Raw genomic sequence first — 21,233 nt, 5'->3', positions numbered from 1 at the left:
GATAAATGCTGTTTAAAAGAATGTCCCAGGTAAAAAACAAAAACAAAAAACAAATTAGGTTCTATTGACAGTGCCAATCTCTCAAAAATCTCATGTACAGTAATGGACTTACAATAGAATAAGTCTATATGGCAAAAAAGCAGAAATGTGCAGCTTGTATTTTTGTTTAAGTGCTTATATCAAAAACTTTTGGTTGTGTTACCAAAATAATTCCTCTGAGTGGAGTGTGAAAGTTTTACATGATCACGACAGGAGTTTAATATTAAATATAACTTTACATAGACAAAGTTAGTAAGCAATTTTTCTTTCACTAGTCTATGTATAAAGTTTATGTATCATGTTTACGTCTTGTGGCTTTACTTTGGAAACTGTTTATCATTTATTCAGGTGGAATGCCTTACCCCTTAGACTCCCATTGTAAGTCTATTACTGTATGCATTTTTACAAACTTAGGGATGAGTTATAATTTTCAACATGTCACAGATTCTGTCAGTACAGCTGAACTTGAACTTGGAACTTTCCTTTATTACATCAATCTAAATATGTGTTATGGTTAAGCGTTAACATAAAACAATAACAGTGGAGGTACTGAAGCTCATGAGATTGAAAAGGAGCTTTTTCGAAGAAAATGAACTTTGCGGCAGCAGCCCATTGTCTGTGTTCAGTATAAAAGAGGGTGAATTGTCTTACTAAATAGAATAATACTTACATCAAGAATCAATGCAATACTAAAGTAGATCAGAAAGAAACGATCAGATCTCATGCAACACTTGCATAGAATTTTTTTTCAGTCATGCTCTGATTTTCTTTGTTTTTTTTTTTTTAAATATAGAACAATAGATTAAAGTGAGACATGTTAATAGCAAATAAAGATGCAGTACACTAAAAGAGAGGATTGGTCAAGGCATTTGTTAAAGTGGACTTTTACCCTGACTTTCACACCCCAGAACATGTACATTTCCCATGACCCTCTAAACAGCCTATGCAAGGTTTTGCTTCAAGATCGGTGCTGTAAACACAATGTTCAGGACTGTGACATACAATCTATGTCCGTTTGATCTTATGTTAGAAAGGCAAGCGATACGGTGACTCGTCTAATGACCTGAGATCAACACGTGACGTGGGTTGTTAACAGGTAATTGTGTGATTTCTTTAATCTGACATGGAAAGACTCTTTTAGTCCTGAAACATACCCTACATACTCATACTACGTGAACTCATAGGCTTATAGCTACATAATTTGCATTACATTCTTAGTATTGCCACAGGGGGCACTGTACCGTGCAATAGCATAAACTAGTCTTCTTCTATGGTAAGTTTTCTCTTTCATGTCAACAACTGTCAAGGTGGAGCAACAGTTTGAAGGTAATTGAGGTCTGATGCATTTTGCTTGAAACACTTGCGCTCTCACACTTGAGTATGTTTCAGGCTTTAGCATTTACAATGTCAGTGTAATGAAGTAGTCACTAGTAGGTGTTGTTTCCCCTGTTTGGATTTCAGTGTATTTCAGGCCTACACAAAAAACCCTATGATGAACATACTATGGTTGTGATGTTATACTACTTAATCTTCAGAATAGGCATCAGTTTTGGTCGATAAGACAAGTCTTTACAATCTAATATGAGGGAGGATGTTTCTAAAAGTGCATTCTGGGAGTGTAGGGATCCAGTACAATCAACGCAACACAATCAATTGAGGGACAGTCAATTCAGCACCGTCCCTCTGGAGGACAATACATTAGTGCAGAGGGCAAGAGGTGTTAAGGCATGCAACTATACATTCACTCAAGTCTCTGTGCATGTTTGGAAAGAACTGTGTAGTCTACATTAAATCATACTTTAAGAGACATCTGATCTATAAACAATGCGTTAAGGTTAGTTGTAAAGAAAAATAAGGATTTCTCTTGCTGGATGGCGATTTTTGGATATGTACTGAAATCTAGAGGCCATCACAACAAATTAACAAATCATTTATTTAGATGTTTTAATTGCAAGTTTTCTCGCAAAAGACCCAAACCAATAACTACAGCGCTACATGAGAGTGTACTGCAACTTTATGTGACTTCACATAACCGTACAACAACTGACGTCACACATACTTCAATGCGCCTCACGTCAACAGTCTCTGAGTGAGAGCAATCCTGACTTTGTAAACATAGCAACATTTGTGAAAAACAATACAGATCCATAAATACAAAGTAAAGTAACGTTCTAAAGAATTATATTCAGGATCTGGTGAAATTTCATTCGATATATATACACTAGCTATTCTTAGATGCGTTACTAATATTCTGTTGCAGATTTTAAATTAAACAAAAAACTGAGTAGATTTTCTACTCATACTTAAAGTTTTCTAAAAGTCCTGTTTCAACCCTAATGTGCAAATAGTCCTAAATAGTTGTATTTGAGACATGCAGTGGTATAGATATACAGGTAAGTATTAAGGCCAGTTTGAATTGTCCTACACTGGATAAACCTTAGCCTAAGCTGCTACAGGTAACATCCGAGTCTAAGGTCATGATAATGAGAAAAGGGAGAAACTTTCTTGGATTTGGTCGTAACACAACCTGGTTGATATATGCTAATGTAATCACCAATAAGGTCATTAAACTTGCTAGCAGTCAACGTGTCATCAACGCAAGATGTGACACTATGTTTTTAAGTAGGCCATGGTAACCGCCCCCTTAGATGCCCAGCACCTCGGAGAGGAAAGAGTGGCGAGAAACAGAGGACAGAGGACGATCACTCGCTAGTTAGATCTACGTTCTTCTTGGTAAAGACAAAGTCCTTCTGAGGCAGTTCACTCGGCGGCCATTTTGGTAATGCTAGTACAACTCCTATCTACTTAAATTGGGGTAACGCTTTGCCAAACTTTTCAAATGTTAAAATCACCCAAAAACAGTTACACAAATTTTTTATTTTAGCTTCTGTAGCTTTTTAAATCAGGGTAGCTAATCTAGCTAATTTGCATGCATATTCTAGACAAAACAGAAGAGGATGCGTTTGACCCTTTAACTGAAAGACGCCATTTTGAGTGTTATGATTTCTCATGATTCATTTATTCTTTTCCTTACACTGTCTCTGATAAGGTCAACCAATAGATGACTTGCAAATGTGTAAAATGGTAAAAAGTATGAACCTAGACCAATTTTCAACTGTCAAGTCACAGAGGAACAACATAACTATCCCGAAACGGACACCATCATCTACTTCTATAAAAAAAGCTAGTATACGGGCACTGTTGGGTGATAAAATAACTCCAGTTTTCAGTCCTTCTCATTTCCCAGAAAAAGAAACCATTGACACTGACCTAATTAGGTTCTTTCTTTATGCGGCAGTACGGAAATGCAGGAAGATTGACTGCTTCTCTTCATTTTGGAGTTGAAATTCACCTTATGTGCAAACCCAGACTATAGTCCCAATAATTTTTGTACTCTACGACAGCAAAGCGTAACCCTGATTTCCTTTCCTACATATACCGCATTTACATGGTGCTTGTGCAAGCGCCAATGTGTGCTACATCTATGAATGAGACCATGAAATGACTGTTCATGTCAGTTGCCTGAATAATGTCCAGAGGTGTACCAATAAACAACTGATAATGGTAAGACTAGAGGGCATGAACCAAACAATAGTGAGTAATATGCACATTTACAAGAGCGCTAGAAAAAAAAAGAAGCCATTAAAGATGCAACAAAATGCTACAACATCTTTCATTTTGACTCACATCCCATGCTATAAAAGTGCTTTTCATTTTCCCATAATGCCTTCTGTGCTCATTAGGTTAAGGGAGAGTGTATAATACGCAAAATAATAAAGTAATATTTGACTCGGGTGGGGTAAGGGTTTCTAGAGGAAGCTCAAATATTGTTTTGATATGAACATGCATTTGATCTTAAAGGAGAAAAACTGCCCTGTCTTTAAAAAGCAAATGTAGTGCAATGCCTCAAACAATAACAACCACATAAGCTTAGAAAACAGGATATTTTCGTCAACCATAGGCAGCTTTATCCAGCAACACACATACACACACATTGTGCGTTTCCAGTTCCTCACCAATTCCCATCACCCCGATTCACGACCCAACCCTCTCTTCCAGACTCCTGCAGGCTGACGGTCAGTAGTTGTCTCTCGGCCAGGCTCTCACGCGCTGGCGGTTGTTTCGTTGGTTGTGTCCGTCCTGCGAGTCTCGCTGCTGCAGGAGTCGGTCCTGTGACTCATGTCCATTAGCGTTGTGGATGCCACCGGGGTTGTTACGGTTGGGCGGGTACACGTCCCGGTACGGGTGAGAGTGGTGGTGGGGATCGTAATCATCTTCCTCTTCTTCCTCCTCCTCCTCCTCCTCTTCTTCCTCGTCCTCCGGGGGGTGCAGGGAGCTAGAGCCGCCTCGGCGGAGGGAGCGAGAGTCACTGGCCTCGTCGGAGGGCATGAGGCTGTCCTGCTCCCCCTGCTCCTCCTCCTCCACTCCCCCTCCACCCCCGGCGGGCGACAACTGCTGGTTCTGAGACAGAAAGAGAGAGATGACCACTCTAAACCATACTGAGGTCAAGTTTCCTCTTTCTGTTTCACTCCAAAGAAAAATGACTCATTTAGGAGATTGATATACACATAAACACATAAATATAAAACATGTAATGTGCAGTGAGGTGGGGAGAAGTCTCCCCAATGACATCAGGAAATTTTAAGTGACTGATTACTACGGCTTTGTTCATACTGCACACAAATTGGACTAACTGTCCAAACTCTGTGAATGTAGTTTGGCATGGGGTTTGTCAGATGTGTTTTACTGTTCAGGCTGAATTGATTTGAGTGATTTAACAAAAAATGTACATATAATTTTTGTTGCCTGTCTGAACAAAGCCTCTTTGGTTGCTGAGATCTGAGATCAAACTGCTGTGCATTAAAGATTGCTACGCATTTTCCTCTGGAGCAAAAAGATTCAAGTTAGTTTTAGAAACGAGGAGGTTGCATTCAAAGGGAAGTTAGAAGGGTTATCACATTCACAAAGCATCAGTCTCTGTGGTCAGATACAGCCTGTTTCCCAAAGTCATAAAATCAATGTGTTTCATTATAACGCAGGAAAACAGGCAGCTGTATCTGCTTTGTGAACCCATCTTATGTAGGTCCTATGGTGTTAATATCAATCAGCAAGGTGCAAAAACAGAACAGTCTGAGATGACTGTGTGTGCAGCTCGCTCTGATAACAGCAAATTAAGCGAAAAGTGTAGAGGGGGAGGTGCATAACACAATAGAAATCATAGAAAAATAGGCCTTGTCAAATGGAAAGTTTGCACTGCCATATGGGATTTTACATCATTTGACAGAAAAAGTTTAAGGAGTGAAATGGACAGCTAGAAAGTGAAAGAAAGCATGTGGCTACTGCCCTGAATTTAATCCAGTTCAGTTCTAAACTCCAAACTATAGGCATGCTGCCTACACCTTTAGAAATGTTGCCTACACATTGAAATGTGCCACCCACCCCGTTATAAATGCTGTCTACAGCTTAAAAACACTACCTACACCTTTTAAAACATTGCCTACAACTTTAAAAATGCTGTCTACAGTTTTAGAAAAAGCTGTTCTTTAGAAACATTGCCCACAACTTGAGACATGCCACCTACACTCTAACAAATGCTGTTTATTCCTTTACAAATGCTGCCTACACCAGTTGTCTACAACTTTGGATACACTGTCAACAGCTTTACAAATGCTGCCTACACCCTAAGACTGGCTGCCTACATCTTTAGAAAAGCTGCCTAAACTTTACAAATGTTCTCTGCAGCTTTAGAAAAGCTGCCTACACCTTGAGACATGCCACCTACACTCTTACAAATATACTGTCTATATCTTTACAAACACTGCTTACACCTTCAGAAATCTGGCCTACACTTTTACAAACATTCTCTGCTGCTTTAGAAGAGCTGCCTACACCTTTAGAAACGTTGCCTACACCTTGAAGCATGACACCTACACCCTTACAAATGCTGTCTACAATTTAAAAACACTGCTTACACCTTTAGAAACATTGCCTACAACTTTAAAAATGCTGTCTACAGATTTAGAAAAAATGACTACACTTTTAGGACATTGCCAACACCTTAAGACATGCTGCCTACACCCTTACAAATGCTGACTATACCTTTGCAAATGCTGCCTACACCTTTAGAATAGTTGCCTACAACATAGGATACACTGCCTACAGCTTTACAAATGCTGCCTACACCTTAAGACCCGCTGCCTACATCTTCAGAAAAGCTGCCTGCACTTTTACAAACACTGTCTACACCTTCAGAAATGCAGCCTACACTTTTACAAATGTTCTCTGCAGCTTTAGAAAAAGCTGTCAACACCTTTTGAAATGTTGCCCACACCTTGAGACCTTGAGATGCTGCCTACACTCTTAGAAATGCTGACTACACCTTTACAAATGCTTTCTATATCTTTACAATCACTGCCTACACCATCAGAAATGCGGCCTACACCATAAGACCCGCTGCCTACATCTTCAGAAAAGCTGTCTACACCTTTACAAATACTGTCTACACCAGGGGTGTCCAGACTCGGTCCTGGAGGGCCACTGTCCTGCAGAGTTTTGCTCAAACCAACTCCAAAACACCTGCCTATAAGTTTCTAGTAGACCTAGTTAGACCTTGATTAGCCGGTTCAGGTGTGTTTAATTAGGGTTGGAGCCAAACTCTGCAGGACAGTGGCCCTGCAGGACTGGGTTTGGACACCCCTGGGTAGTGTTTCCCAAAAACATCGTAAGCCTAAGTTGATCGTAGCTCCATTGGTTTTAATGGAGCTACGATCAACTTAAGCTTACAATGCTTTTGGGAAACTCTGCCCTGGTCTACACCTTCAGAAGTGCAGCCTACACTTTTACAACATTCTCTGCACCTTTAGAAAAGCTGCCTACACCTTTAGAAATGCTGCCTACACCTGAGGATACACTACCTACAGCTTTACAAATGCTGCCTACACCTTAAGGCCCACAGCCTACATCTTCAGAAAAGGTGTACCTTTACAAACACTGCTTATACCTTCAAAAAATGCAGCCTACACATTTTACAAATGCTATCTATAACTTTACAAACACTGCCTACATCTTTAGAAACATTGTCTACAACTTTAAAAATGCTGTCTACAGTTTTAGAAAAGCTGTCTAAATGTTGCTCACACCTTAAGACATGCAGCCTACATCCTTACAAATGCTGTCTATACCTTTACAAACACTGCCTACAGTTTTACAATGCTATCTACACCTTTAGAAAAGTTGCCTACACCTGAGGATACACTACCTACAGCTTTAAAAATGCTGCCTACACCTTAAGACTCACTGCCTACATCTTCAGGAAAACCGCCTACAGCATTAAAAACACTGCCAACAGCTTTAAATTCTTTAATGCTTTAATCCACCTTATTTTGCGATTTGGAAGTAAGCTAAGTAAGCGAGACTTATGATTCATTAGCAACTATACTGTAGGTAAATAACTAGAAGAATAACAAAGTGCAGTACATGGTAAAACAATTTGCGCTAAAAACTAGTGTTTATAATTACGACAATACATTAAAATTAGCTAAAAAATAACTGGAAGCAGCTGACACCGGAAGCCAAATATATTCAATACACAAATGGGTGTGCCTGCTCTTACATTAAAAATAGCGTGGATAAATGTGCGACCTACATGTTTACAAACACTGCTCACCCTTAAAGAAATGCTACCTACACTTTTAGAAAACTTGCCTACATCATAAGATGTGCTGACTACATATTAAGAAGAACACTTAAATGTGGAGTCAATGGACATTTGAATGTGCTTTTGGAGTTTTCTTGAACATTAAAGGCATTTTAAGGCCTGCATAACATAAAGCTTTTGTATTACTACCTTTTACCCAACTTTCCATTGCCACATTGAAACATAAAACTATGAATGGGCTACATGTCTTACCAACAACAGCATAACAAAATCATATATTTGCATATATGATTTCCTTTTTTCAAATAAACTGTTTTTCCAATGGGGATACCAGATGGCCATTTCCATTTGGAGGGTTTAAAAGAATTGGAGGATGTAAAGAATATCAGGGTGGGGTTTTGATTTACAGTCAGAGTGGGGAAGGCAGATTGACTGTCTCACCTACTCACCGCAGGTTTGTAAGCGTTCATTCAATTAATTCCTGTGTTTCAGAGAACTGCAAAGATGTCAGGCATGAATGAGACACAGAACAGACAGATTGAGACTTACAACATGTCAGTATTACAAGTATTTGTGGACCCAAGACAATTAAAGGACAGAGTGAAAATATGGAGTGGAGGAAAAGACAGACCAGACAAATGTTTACAACTACTTTCCTGTTGGACAATTATAATTAATTCTTTTAAATTACATATCTGTTTTGTTAAATGCAAAGTAGGACTGACCAATTATTGCTTGCATGAAATGATTAAAGCAGAACAGATCACTGTCACTGGAGTGACATGTTTGGAATATTACAGGGGCTTCAAAAGTCAGAACTCTAGTGCCAACCTTTATTTAGCAGTTTTTATTTACAAATGAAAATGTATTAAAACAAAGTTCCACAGTTCCTGTCTACCTTTAAAACTGTGCCCCATACACCAGTGAAAATCAGCTGTGACCTAAACCCATTTTCTGTGAAACTGCAACATCCTGACTTTTGAGGTCAGCTGTATAATTTAAATTTAATTAATTTCAAAGGATCTTGAATAAAGTGGATACAGACATGAATCCACATGTCACAGATATAAGATATACTTCTCAAATCTGATACATATGGCACTTTATATTCTCAATGATTATGTTTAGCACAGTCTCTGGACTACTTTCCTGGCTGATCGATGAAGAAACATTCTGTACTAAGTCTGGTGGACTCTGGTCTAACTAGGTCAATGCATATATGACTACAAAACACAAAACTTGTTCCTATTTCAGGAATGTATTCATCTGCATGATGAAATTTAGAAGGACATATTGAATATTTATGATATATTAATGATGACTTTGCTCATATTGTGAATGTCACATTTGAATGTGCCATTTAAATTTCCTTAAATATGTCATTGCACTATTTCTGAAAGCTGCTTTGATTATCTTGAGAGCCAAAGGCACATGAGAACTAACATACAGTTCTTCTATATATATTCATATAAAATGCTCTTTAAATGTTTCGGCCCATCCACACAGAGCCACCTCACCTGAAGACTGGAGATTGCCGAGGGTGGGGTCATCAGATTTTGCTCCAATAGTGGGTTAATGGGGGTGGTGCCTGGCAGATGAGTGGCACGCCAGTAGACCTCCAGATATTCAGCGAGGTGCTCACAGGCGTCCTCCAACTGGTTCTCGTCCAAAATGACATCAAACATCTCCTGATGGGGAGACAGGGTGGAGGAGAAGATGACATGCGGGGGATGGAATTAGAAGATATTATATAAAATATCTTATGATGGTGGTCAGGTGATGGGAGATGACGTTGAGCGACAGGTAGGATAATGGCTCTATGGAACAACATGCAACATGACTTTTGTCAGAATGTGGTTTGGAAAAGCAAGCGTTTGCATTACTAACTGTAGCAAGGCCAGTCTTAATAAGTTTAGTTTAGAACTAAGCAACGTATGGGGTTTCTTTAAAAAGTTGGAGCAGTCAAACAAGTGAGAATGAAGAACAAACATTTAAAATTACACCAGTTCACTAACAACGTGAGACACAAATTTACCTTCATTTCTAAATTAATACACAATAAAAAGACAATGTTGTCAGAAAGATGTGCCCTAAATGAAATGCTCTAAAACCCGCAGTTCTCATACAATCCTAAGTCAGTCACTGACAGTTTTAGAGAAAACATCTAAATCTAACTTCACTTTATTTAGGGCTGTCAGAGTTTGACAGGTGATCAGGTCTATTTAAACAGAGGAAAAACAGCCAAAAATGAAAATTCTGTCATCATTTTCTAACCCTTGAGTATTTCCAAAATGTACTAGTTTCTCTTTTAGTGCAATTGCAATGAATGGGTATTTTTTTTAAGCTTCAAAAAGGAAGCAAAAGCACCACACAAGTCCTGCATATGCTATACTTCAAGTTTTCTCAAACCAAACCATAGCTTTGTGTGAAAAACATACAACAAAGGTTGTTATTCACTGAAAATTATGACATCTGCCCTAGCTATCTTTGGTGAAATTTCATGAGACAAATCATTCAGATCTGGTTTTGTGAGTCAGATCAACCAATCCATAACAAAGATCATTGAAAATGATTTGTGAATCATACTTTTATGGGGCTTTAGTGTCTTTCTTAAAACTCAAGAGCAACCAGTACAGTTTCTCAAAATATCTTCCATGTTCCACAGAAGAAAGAAAATCATATGTATTATGAACAAAATTAGGGAGAGTAACTAATCATTTTTGGACAGCTGTTCTTTCTATACCCTTTTGGGTTTATATTATAGACAGGTGCATTGCTGTACACCGGGGGTGTCCAATCCTGCTCCTGGAGACTCCATCATACCTGCCAAGAAGTTTCTAGTGTTCATAGGTTGCATCCCAAATGATACACTATGCACTTATACACTATGTACTTATGCACTTATGTACCCATCCATGTAGTGTATGAATGTTATAAAGTTATTTTGTCATTCAACATTGAAGTCTAATAGCCCCTCCCCCTCCGCTACATAATTACAGCTGCGAAAGTTGAGTGCATGAAGCATCCAACATTCCACACTTCATTTTTACCATTACTTTAGTATTTAAAATTCACTTTTTCTTTTTGGAATTTTCTGCGTGAACGCACTACTTGCACCATTCATACTTATGCACTATTCCATGAAGTTTTTAAGTATGCGGATTGGGACCCACTTATAGGCTGTGTTCGAAATCGCCCCCTATACCCTTAAATAGGAGCACTTGATTAGCTGGTTCAGGTGTGTTTAATTAGGGCTCGAGCTAAACTCTTCTAGAAAGTGGCCCTCAAGGAGCAGGACTGGACACCCCTGCTGTACATGCATTACTCATTTATCAAGTACCAGGACCCACCCATAATGTACTATGGCAGCCTAGCTCTTTAAGAGCTTTTCAAGTACCTTTTATAAAGGAAATATTGTCAAAAGACAAAACTATCCAATTATACAGGGAGTGCAGAATTATTAGGCAAGTTGATTTTCTGATCATATTTTTTTTCCAAGCACATTTTACCAATTCCAATCCACATCAATCTTAATAACTACTATTAATATTGTTTTTAATCATTTATAAGTGATATATAATTGTTCATGAAGGCTGGAAATGAAGAATGCCCTATATTCAGGTGTGCAGAATTATTAGGCAGGTTTTCTTTTACAGATAAAATGAGCCAAAAAAGAGATTTAACTCAGACTGAAAAGTCAAAAATGATTAAATACTCATGAGAAGGACGCAATACTAATGTAATACTAGAAATTGCAAAGTTAAAGCATGACCATTGGACAGTGAAATGTCCAGTGAAATCTTCCAGAATCTGGCAGTAAGGTGTGGGAGTTCACTTTTAGTCCATCTCTTATCCTGAAATGTCCATCTGCCAGATTCTGGAAGATAAATTCTTCAAACAGTGGTACAAGAGGATATGGTGCTGGTCCTTCAGGAGTCACTCTCAAGCTGTCTGTCTATAAGGCCTATAAAAACCCAGTCTTCATGTACTTTATAACACTTCAGCTTGTGATTCTTATTAAGAGCGGGTCATTTTTTAGGATTCTTCACCTAACCTAAGTCTCTGAGATCCTGACACCTCACACTTCTGAAGACTCCAGGTAGGTTTCAGTACTGGGAAATGGTGGTGCTGGAGACTAAATGGTTCCTGATGGTTTCACACTTAATTCTTCACCTTAATTCTTAATTCTTTTGCAGTTAACGTGTCTTTTCTTCTCCAGCTGTTTTTGTATGACCCTGCTGACCCAATGAGCATTTCACTGTCCAATGGTCATGCTTTAACTTTGCAATTTCTAGTATTACATTAGTATTGCGTCTTTCTCATGAGTATTTAATAATTTTTGACTTTTCAGTCTGAGTTAAATCTCTTTTTTTGACTCATTTTATCTGTAAAAGAAAACCTGCCTAATAATTCTGCACACCTGAATATAGGGCATTCTTCATTTCCAGCCTTCATGAACAATTATATATCACTTATAAATGATTAAAAACAATATTAATAGTAGTTATTAAGATTGATGTGGATTGGAATTGGTAAAATGTGCTTGGAAAAAAATATGATCAGAAAATCAACTTGCCTAACAATTCTGCACTCCCTGTATTTGTGAAATGGATCCTGACAACATTTACTAACACTAATGTTGAATCTACAATGTTCTTAACACCTTGTAACTGTTTATAGAGATGTGTGTGCATGTGTGTGTATGTGTGAACTTACAGGAGGACACTGAGCCAGTTTATCTGCTGCCATCATCTGAACATTGAGGTGTTTGCTTTGTGATTTACCCCTCGACTTTATCAACCGCTGCAGGACCTGCCAAAAGAGAGGAAGAAACTGTGTTAGCTTTTAAAATGAATGATCTGTTCTTCTGTCAATAGAGCTGAAGATATTTTGGAGAATATTTTCAGCTATTCCTTGAAACAGTGCACATGTGATCATGAGACTCACCTTTGGAGAGGTGACCTTGACATACACTATGATGGGAGCTAGCGAGGTTTTAGCTAGCTGCGCTGGATGGTTAATGGTGTCCGCATCCAGAACCACCAGTTGAAGGGTTTTGGCCAACTCAAATATTCTCTCGATCTCACTCTGTACCTCCGCTGGGTGCACAAACACAAACAGCACCCACAAAACATGAAGCCAGAGAAAAAAATGCTCAGTTTTTATTTTTTAACATTTTTTGGTCTATTCTCACAATTTTGTCAAGACCTTGTTAACCAGCTAGATAATGTAAACTTGGAAACATATTCAATTGACTTTGCAACAACAGTTTTCAGTGCATCAAATAAAAACAATTGTTAAGTATGCAATTTGATGTTACAGCCTTATTGTTGAGCTCTGATGGGTGTACAGTATAGCAGTTAATATTCTCACCCAAACTGGTCCGTGTGTTAGACCTCTCCATGATAGGTCTCTTGTTGAGAACTGACCTCTTGGCCAAAGAAAGGTCAGCGGTCACTCGGGTTATAGAAATCCTGTCAGCATAACAATACTTCAGTCACTTAATGACATGAAAGATCGCAGATCACTGAATATCCTGTCTCCACCATAGTAATTGATTATGATGTGCCAATTTTATTTTATATAATTTAGAGTTGGGTCTGTAAAGCTATCGTATGGCTTTAGAAGACATGAAATATAGTCACATTAATTGTATGAACTTCTTTTATAAATGTTTTTTGGAGCTTGTCAGATGCTGTCACCATTGATTTTTGTAGTTGAAGTTGTATAAACAACGATTATTCATACACATACACTAAATTAAGTTTTTTTAATGTTTTTATAAAAGAAGTGTCTTATGTTTACCAAAGTTACATTTATTTAAGAATTTAAAAAAAAAAAAAAACAGTAATATTGTGAAATATTCCAAATATTCCTCAAGAAACCATTTTTATTATTATCAACATTGAAAACAGTTAATATTTTTGTAAAATACATTCAAAACTCTGAGTTAAGTAAAATACTTAATAATAATAATAATAATAATACTTTTATTCAGCAAAAGACAGATAAAAGACATTTATAATGTTACAAAACATTTATATTTTAAATAAATGCTGTTCATCAAAGAATCCTGAACAAAATTATTCCACAAAAATATTAAACAGCAAAAAAGTTATCCACATTGATGATAATAATAACCATTATTAATAATTGAGTACCAATATTAATTGATACAAAAATTAAGCATCAAATTATCATTTTAGAATGATTTCTGAAGGATCATGTGACACTGAAGAGTGGAGTAATGATGCTGAAATTTCAGCTTTGATCACAGTGATGAATTATATTTTAAAACATTAAAATAAAAAATAAAGTTATTTTAATTTATAATAATACTTCACAATATTACTGTGATACTTTTGATAAAATAAATGTGGCCTTTGTAAGCAGAAGAGACTTCTTTAAAATATAAAAAACATAAAAAATTCTTAATTATTCCAAACTTTTTACCGATAGTGTATATCTTATACATATACAATCGAGAAATGTGCCAAGATGTCTTTTAGAGCTCACCGTCCATCAAAGCGATGTTTGAGAAAGTCAAACAGAGCTTTCTGCATCATATCTGTCACCTGTCGACAGACACGACACATGAGACAACAGATTTCAAAGACGAATTCAGAGGGTTGTATGATGTCTTGTACTCACCTCATAGCCCTTCAGTGAAGGCCCAACCAGAACCACAGGCCTCATGGACGGCACCACATCATATGGAGGAATGTGTTCAGTCTAATTGAGAAAGACAAGAACGGCACTGTCACACAGAACCACAGCATCAAGTACAACCAGAACAAACCGGATTTAAAGCAGTATCCGTAATGTATCAGCACAGACTGGTAACAATGCTGGAATTGTCATGCATATATATTTTCTGAGATGCATGAAATGTTTTCAGATACTTTCCTACTGTATACATTAATGCTGTCACAGTGCCAAGTGTGAGCCCCCAAATCACCTATTTTCATTCACTAAATAAAATTATTTCAGCAGACACTATCGTTCAATTGTTTGGGCTTAGTAAGATTATTTTTTTAAGGCTAATAATTTCATTCAGCAAGGACACATTAAATTGATCAAATAAAAAAATGAAGCAGCACAACTGTTTTCAACATTGATAACAATAATAAATGTTTCTTGAGCATCAAATCATCATATTAGAATGATTTCTGAAGGATCATGTGACACTGAAGACTGGAGTAATGATGCTGAAAATTCAGCTTTGATCACAGGAATAAATTACATTTTAAAATATATTCAAACAGAAAACAGCTATTTAAAATTGTAATAATATTTCACAATATTACTGTATTTTTGATCAAATAAATGTAGCCTTGCTGAGCATAAAACAGAACATTAAAAAAATCTTATGAACTCCAAACTTTTGAACAGTAGTGTAAGTGTATTTTTGGCCATGTTGTGTGTATTTTTGGCAGTGATACCAAAACTGGGGCTTCCTATAAATATCTTGTTAAATCATTTGCTCAAATATGTTATATCATGTCTGAGTCTGACCAATCACAAGGAGAGATTATCACACGATATCTAACACATAGCCATATCAATACACCTACCTGCTTAAGCTTCTGTTTGGCTTTTGAAAATGAGAGAACACATCAGAATCAGCATTCAGAAAATAGTAGAAGAAGAACTGCTTATATTTTACTGTACTCTGAACTTTTACAGGTGTCATCCTACTGTATTTGACAGTGGAAGCTTAATCTGCGACAGAATATGTCATGCATTATGTTAAGAAGAGGAGGAAAGAATAAGAACAAAAGCAAGGGAAGAATAAACTCACTGATCTTCAGCCCTACTGATAGTTTGCTCATTTGGGGCAGCATTCCCAGTCACACACTTCCCCTGCAAAGCAGCATGGTGCCCAGGCCCTGTCATACTCACTCTCACCTGCAGATGGCGGCGTGGATCTCCAACCTCCTGATACCATATCGCCCAGGCTTGAGGAAGAGTTACCACTTTTCCTGCGGAGAAAGCAAAACTTCATCAGCCTATGACACCACATGCCTTCACAGAGCTGGTAAGCTATTTGGATATTACCAGAATTGTAAGCTTTATTAAGACTAAATATTGTCATAGTCATACTTTTGGCATCTGTAGTCTGTAATCTTAGTTTGTATAGCTAGACAGAATGCAAAAACAATACAGTAGGGGAACAATACATGACATGCTGCATGTGCTGAGATTCTAAACTGTGCAATTAGAGGACAATTTGCTTTCCCATAGGGGAAAAAGGGGGCTCAATCGTCAGATGTGGTGGGTGATTCGTTTTTACACAGTGTTAGGTGTGAGTAAATCTTAACCTGATACTAATATTAGATGTGCATCAAAAATGGTACCTTATTCAAATGATTAACCCTGTAAAAAACACTGTATAAAAATAATAGTAAGAAAAATCTAGTTTTATTCAGGGGCCCAAACTGAGCAAAAAAATATGCAATTTTATGCTGTTGCTGATATTTATTTGGCCAAAAAAAAGGATGAAATTATGATAGCTTGCAAAGTAAATCAATGAGATCTTTATAACAGTATAGCAGATACTTAAAATGCATATGAATATCAGTTACACAATTTCTCCTTATAATACTTCTTATTAAGATATTTAAATGCTTAGTTTTATGATCAAAGCTCTGTAATTTTTATTGTAGGGGCAAAACATATAATGCAATGCAATACAAAGATTATTGAGAGATGGGCAAAAAAACAAACATTCCTCAAAAGCCAAATGTATCATATTTAATACTCACATATTAAAATGATTTTTCTAAAAAAATAAATAAAAAATTAAGCTATATTATCAAAATAGTCAAGTAAATCCAGTAAGTCTTCAGTCCAGTAAATGTTCATCTTGAAATATTAATAACAATATGAAAAGTTATTCTTACGTTTACTTTATAAAACTTAAACTTAAAAAGAAAAAAGACACGTGAAACACGACCTGAAGGGGGATGTTTTTACAATTATACTAAAAGGCATTTTACTTGGTAAGAGTATAAACTATCAAGTAGACGACAGAAGGCATGTATTAGATTGTGTACAACAGGTTTTTAGTAAAGCTTTGATAATGTTGGTTATATAGATGCCTTAGAAATATGTGTATAAAAATATGATACAGTAGGCATTATAGGGTTAAGAAAAACAGAAGAAATTTGATAACACTTTACAATAGTTGTTTAAATTACATTACAGTACAACGTAATGTGAATTAACAATGAGCACATTTACATGCACACCAAAACCCCAACGTTTTTCAAAATATCAGCGAGCAATTTGCACAAACTCATTCTTCTCTCATATTTGAAGTTTCTACAAATATTTCTTAGGTCAAGAAAAAGTCGGAGTTTGTGATATATTTCTCCTCCCTTAGCGCAAAACACTCTCTGTGGCTGGATGTGCTTAAATCTGCCATATAAGAACACTCTTCTGTCACATATTACACATGCACACTTCAATAAACCAACAGAAAGGAGGCAAAAATCTAGCTCTGTCAATCGGTTTATTCTTAAGCCGTTTATGACCTTACGTCAATAAAGGAAAATATCTCGGGTTACAAATGTAAGCCTTGTTCCTTGAGAAGGGAACAAGACGGTGCATCTTATTACGACACTCTGGGGAATGCTTTCGGCATCCAATCCTTATTGGTGCTGCGTCACGACGTAACTAGTGATGTGGCTTGTGACGGTGTACACAGAAGCTACAAAGGGAAGCCAGCACACAATAGAATCAGCTTCTGATAGGTTGAAGCAAGTCACTCACAGGCATCCAACGGTGTGGCAAAGGGATGCAGTGTCTTGTTCCATTCTCAGGGAACAAGGGTTACAGTCATAACCAGAGCCGTTCCCTTTGGAGGGAATCTCTGCGTTGTATGACGACACTTTGGGGAAAGGAATGCCCACTGCGCCATGCTGAGTAATGCCTGTCCTAGTGTGACACTGTCCAGGCAGAGCTTAGGGCAAGAGCACCTGTGTACCTGGCGTAGAAAGAAAGGTGCAGACTATAAAACCTCATGAACGTAAGCAGAGTGGCCCACCCCACCGCATCACATATCTCCTGCAAGAAGAGCCCAGAGAGCAGGGACGCCATGCTTCTGGTAGAATGAGTGCTTGGAAGCCAGGGATCCCTTCCTAGGTGACCAAAAGCATACTAGTAATTGGTCTGACTTCCTCCAGTGAGAAGACATCTGAACATATAACTCTAAGGCCTGCACAGGGCAGAGTGAAGTTTTTCTTTTTCCGCCGACACATGCAGTGGAGGATAGAAGGCCTGAATGATCATAGACTGAGCCATATTAGAAGGCACTTTAGGCACGTAGCCTGGTTTAGGATGCAGGATAGATTCCACCCTCCCAGGAACAAATTCCAAGCAGGGAGGGGAAATGGAAAGAGCTTGAAGGTCCCCAACTCTCTTAGCATGAGATACTTCTCAGATGCTGACTCAAGCAGTTCGAGGAGGGCCAGGGATAACTCCTCAAGAACCACAGCCAGATCCCAGGCTGGTACTCTGGTATATCCACAGGTCCATCACTTAACGGAGTGTGGAAAGTCACAATTAAGTGTGGATGGGGTAAGACTAGCAGAGAAGCGATCTTGAAGGAACTCCAGCATATAGAACTCTAGAGTTGAGCATGGTCTCAACCACTCCAGCTGTGAGACCATCCTCTAGGTACTGAGCCACCTTAGGGGCCAGACACACAGTTTCCACAACTCTGGTCGAGGGTGATATATTGTGCCCCCAGCCTGGGAAAGCAGGTCCCTTCTGAGGGGAATCTTGCACAGAGGGCCTGCCAGGAGTGATATAATGTCTGAGAACCATACTCAGGCCGGCCAGAACAGGGCTACCAAGAGCTGACTGACCCCATCCTGACATACCCTCTCTAGAACTCCCAGGAGAAGAACAATCAGGGAAAATGCATACAGACGCAGCCTCAGCCATGTCTGTACCAGTGGGGCCAGAGGCATGAGAGAGAACCACAGCAGACGAATATGAATAGATCCACTTCGGCTGGGCCAAACCTCTCCTATATCGACTTCACCATGGGTGGGGTGGAGTCTCCATTCCCTGGGCCTCAGCCCCTGCCTCAACAGGATGTCTACTCCCAAATTCTGGTCCCTGGGGACGTACATTGCTCTGAGAGACAACAGTTTCCCCTGGGACCACAGGAGGATATGGTGCACCAGTCTGCAAAGAGGGCACGAACTAGAACGTGGTGGCCCCTGAGGCCTGGGAGAAAACTCTTCAGAGCCCTGAATACAGCCTACATCTGTGCCACAGATGTGCCACGAAAGATGATGGTCCCCCCATATACCCTTTGAGAAGGGGCCATCCATGACCGCGCCCCACCCTGTGAGGGATGTGTCTATTGAGATGATTTTCCATCGACACTGCGCTCCCAACACTGGGCCTTGGGACAGAAACTAAAGCTTCTTCCATATCACCAGGGAACAAAGGCATAATTTGGAATGCCCTTCCATGCCTCCAAAAAATCTACTAGGGGAATTAGCCTCTCGAGGCCAACCTTGGGTGCTTTGTTTGTGTTGACTTCAGTACCCTGAAGCGGAAGACCAGCAGGGAAAAACTCATTTGATTTTCGGTGTGGACGCAAGCTCTTCACTGACACTGCAGCATGCATTCACTGGAAGCCGATGTGTCCCGAAGTGTACTGGAACTTGTAACCCGGAGAGACAGGTCTGCAGCCCGACGCAGCTCTTTAATGTAATTGGACTCAACCCTCTCGCCCTCATCAAGGTCCCTTAATAGGTCAGCCTTGTACTCCTGCATGATGGCAATAGTGTGCAGGCATGCACCAACCTGACCCACCGCCATATATGCTTTTCCCACCAAAGCAGATGTAGTGCGGCAGGGTTTGGTGGGAAGCATTGGGCTTTGAGGGACGACGCAGCGTCAGGTGAGCCTTCAACACGTGGCATCGTGCCATAACCTTTCATTCTAGAGGAGAACAGTCTTTTCCATGATCTGCACAACTTATTATGCAGAATGGCAAGAACAGAAAAGAATGGTCAGCCCCATTCTAGCTTATCTAGCTTACTTTTCTTTTGCGCTTCCTGCTTCTCACGGGGCCACTCGATATTCAACTTTGCCACAGCGTGAGTCACAAACTCCATGAGTTTCTCATAAGCAGAGGGATAAAGTGGCGAGTCTTCAAACTCTATGCAAACGTCGATGCTGAGCACATCCACATCCTCAGATGTAGACAGCTCAAGCATCAAGCCCCCGTCCTGGGTGGAAGAAACCGCAGAGCGGGCTTCTGCGTTGGGATCAGGAGCGTGAGAGCTGTCTGATGTGCATGAGACTGCTGCGGCACTTTCTCAGCACTCCTCAGCCAGCTCTGATGCTCCAGATCCCGACTTGGAAGCCCACTCCATTTGCGATCCCCACAACATCAAATGCTGCCTCGAGACCCAGCTGCTGGCGGACTCGAGACCCAGGCCACGGAGAGCGCAAGCCTGGCCGGCCTCATCGAACGGGAGCGGAGCACTCTGAGCGGCAGCAACTCACAGTGCGCACAAGTAGCCCCCTCAAGAGCTGCCCGTGCATGCTCCACTGTGTACACACAGCTCGTGTATGTCCCCACCTGTGATGTATCTAGGGCAGCTTAAACTGCTTTTCACTCACCATTATATCTCTTTTTCTTGTTTTATATATATGCTTTGTGTTACTGATACAATCACTCCTGTCTAAGGATGCACAAACACCAAATAAGACAGACAGTTTCACAAATAGTGCTTGAAGCTGAAGCTGATGCTATTGTGTGCCGACATCCCTTTGTAGCTTCCGTGTACACCGTCACATGCCACGTCACTAGTTACATCATGACACAGCACCAATCAGAACTGGACTAGTTTCACACATGCTTCAGACGCTTGCACGCCGGAGGCGTTCCCCAAAGTGTCATCATGCGACGCAGTGCGAATTCCCTCGAAAGGGAATGGTTTAATGCATTTACATGACCACACGCTTTGTCAGATTATTAAGCATAATCGGTTTAAGAATGTGCATGTAAACGCACTCAGTGACAAATACCTCTAAATCATGTATTAATCTTATTTAATCTAAATTTCAACATTTACTATAACAATTAAAATCAAAAGTTGTATTTGTTAGTATTATTTGAGATAACATGAACTTACAATTCAAAGTTGTTTTTATTAACATTAATGACGTTAACAAAAACTAACAAATGTATTGCAAGTTAATGTTAGTTAATGCATAACTGATGTTAACTCATGGCGCCTAAGTGTTATCAGAAATTCATATAAAATGTATTTTAACTGTATTTTTGTCATGCATCCAAATGTAATCCAACTTTTTCACTGATACAACTTCTGAAATAGATATAGAATACAGTTGTGCACAATCTTGGCAGAGGGAGAAAGAAAGACCTCTGTTGTTTTTGCTCCTGTTTGAGTCTCATGGCCTCCAGTCGGAGGGGGCTGGGAATGAAGCTGATGTCTGCCCCCTCTTTCACCAGCCTTCCAATCCACCAGTCATTATTGTACTT

The 21,233-nt window shown here is 39.1% G+C and overlaps 1 protein-coding gene across 1 annotated transcript in view; it reads right to left on the bottom strand.

Annotated features, from left to right (window-relative positions):
* Positions 1-4,116: 4,116 nt before the first annotated feature.
* The window catches only part of cacnb3a (calcium channel, voltage-dependent, beta 3a), a 56,183-nt gene continuing 39,066 nt past the window's right edge, over positions 4,117-21,233 (bottom strand). Inside the window, exons 5-14 of the mRNA XM_067370646.1 lie at positions 21,115-21,233; positions 15,605-15,678; positions 15,271-15,290; positions 14,348-14,428; positions 14,213-14,271; positions 13,070-13,170; positions 12,644-12,795; positions 12,413-12,508; positions 9,214-9,384; positions 4,117-4,500 (exon numbers count right to left, since the gene is read on the bottom strand). Of these exons, the coding sequence (XP_067226747.1) occupies positions 4,117-4,500; positions 9,214-9,384; positions 12,413-12,508; positions 12,644-12,795; positions 13,070-13,170; positions 14,213-14,271; positions 14,348-14,428; positions 15,271-15,290; positions 15,605-15,678; positions 21,115-21,233 (1,257 nt within the window). The remainder of the gene's footprint in view (positions 4,501-9,213; positions 9,385-12,412; positions 12,509-12,643; positions 12,796-13,069; positions 13,171-14,212; positions 14,272-14,347; positions 14,429-15,270; positions 15,291-15,604; positions 15,679-21,114) is intronic.

This window comes from Chanodichthys erythropterus, chromosome 20 (assembly GCF_024489055.1).
Source record: "Chanodichthys erythropterus isolate Z2021 chromosome 20, ASM2448905v1, whole genome shotgun sequence".
Lineage (NCBI taxonomy): Eukaryota > Metazoa > Chordata > Actinopteri > Cypriniformes > Xenocyprididae > Chanodichthys > Chanodichthys erythropterus.
The sequence above is the reverse complement of the archived record's forward strand: the minus strand, read 5'-3'. Positions and strand labels throughout refer to the sequence as shown.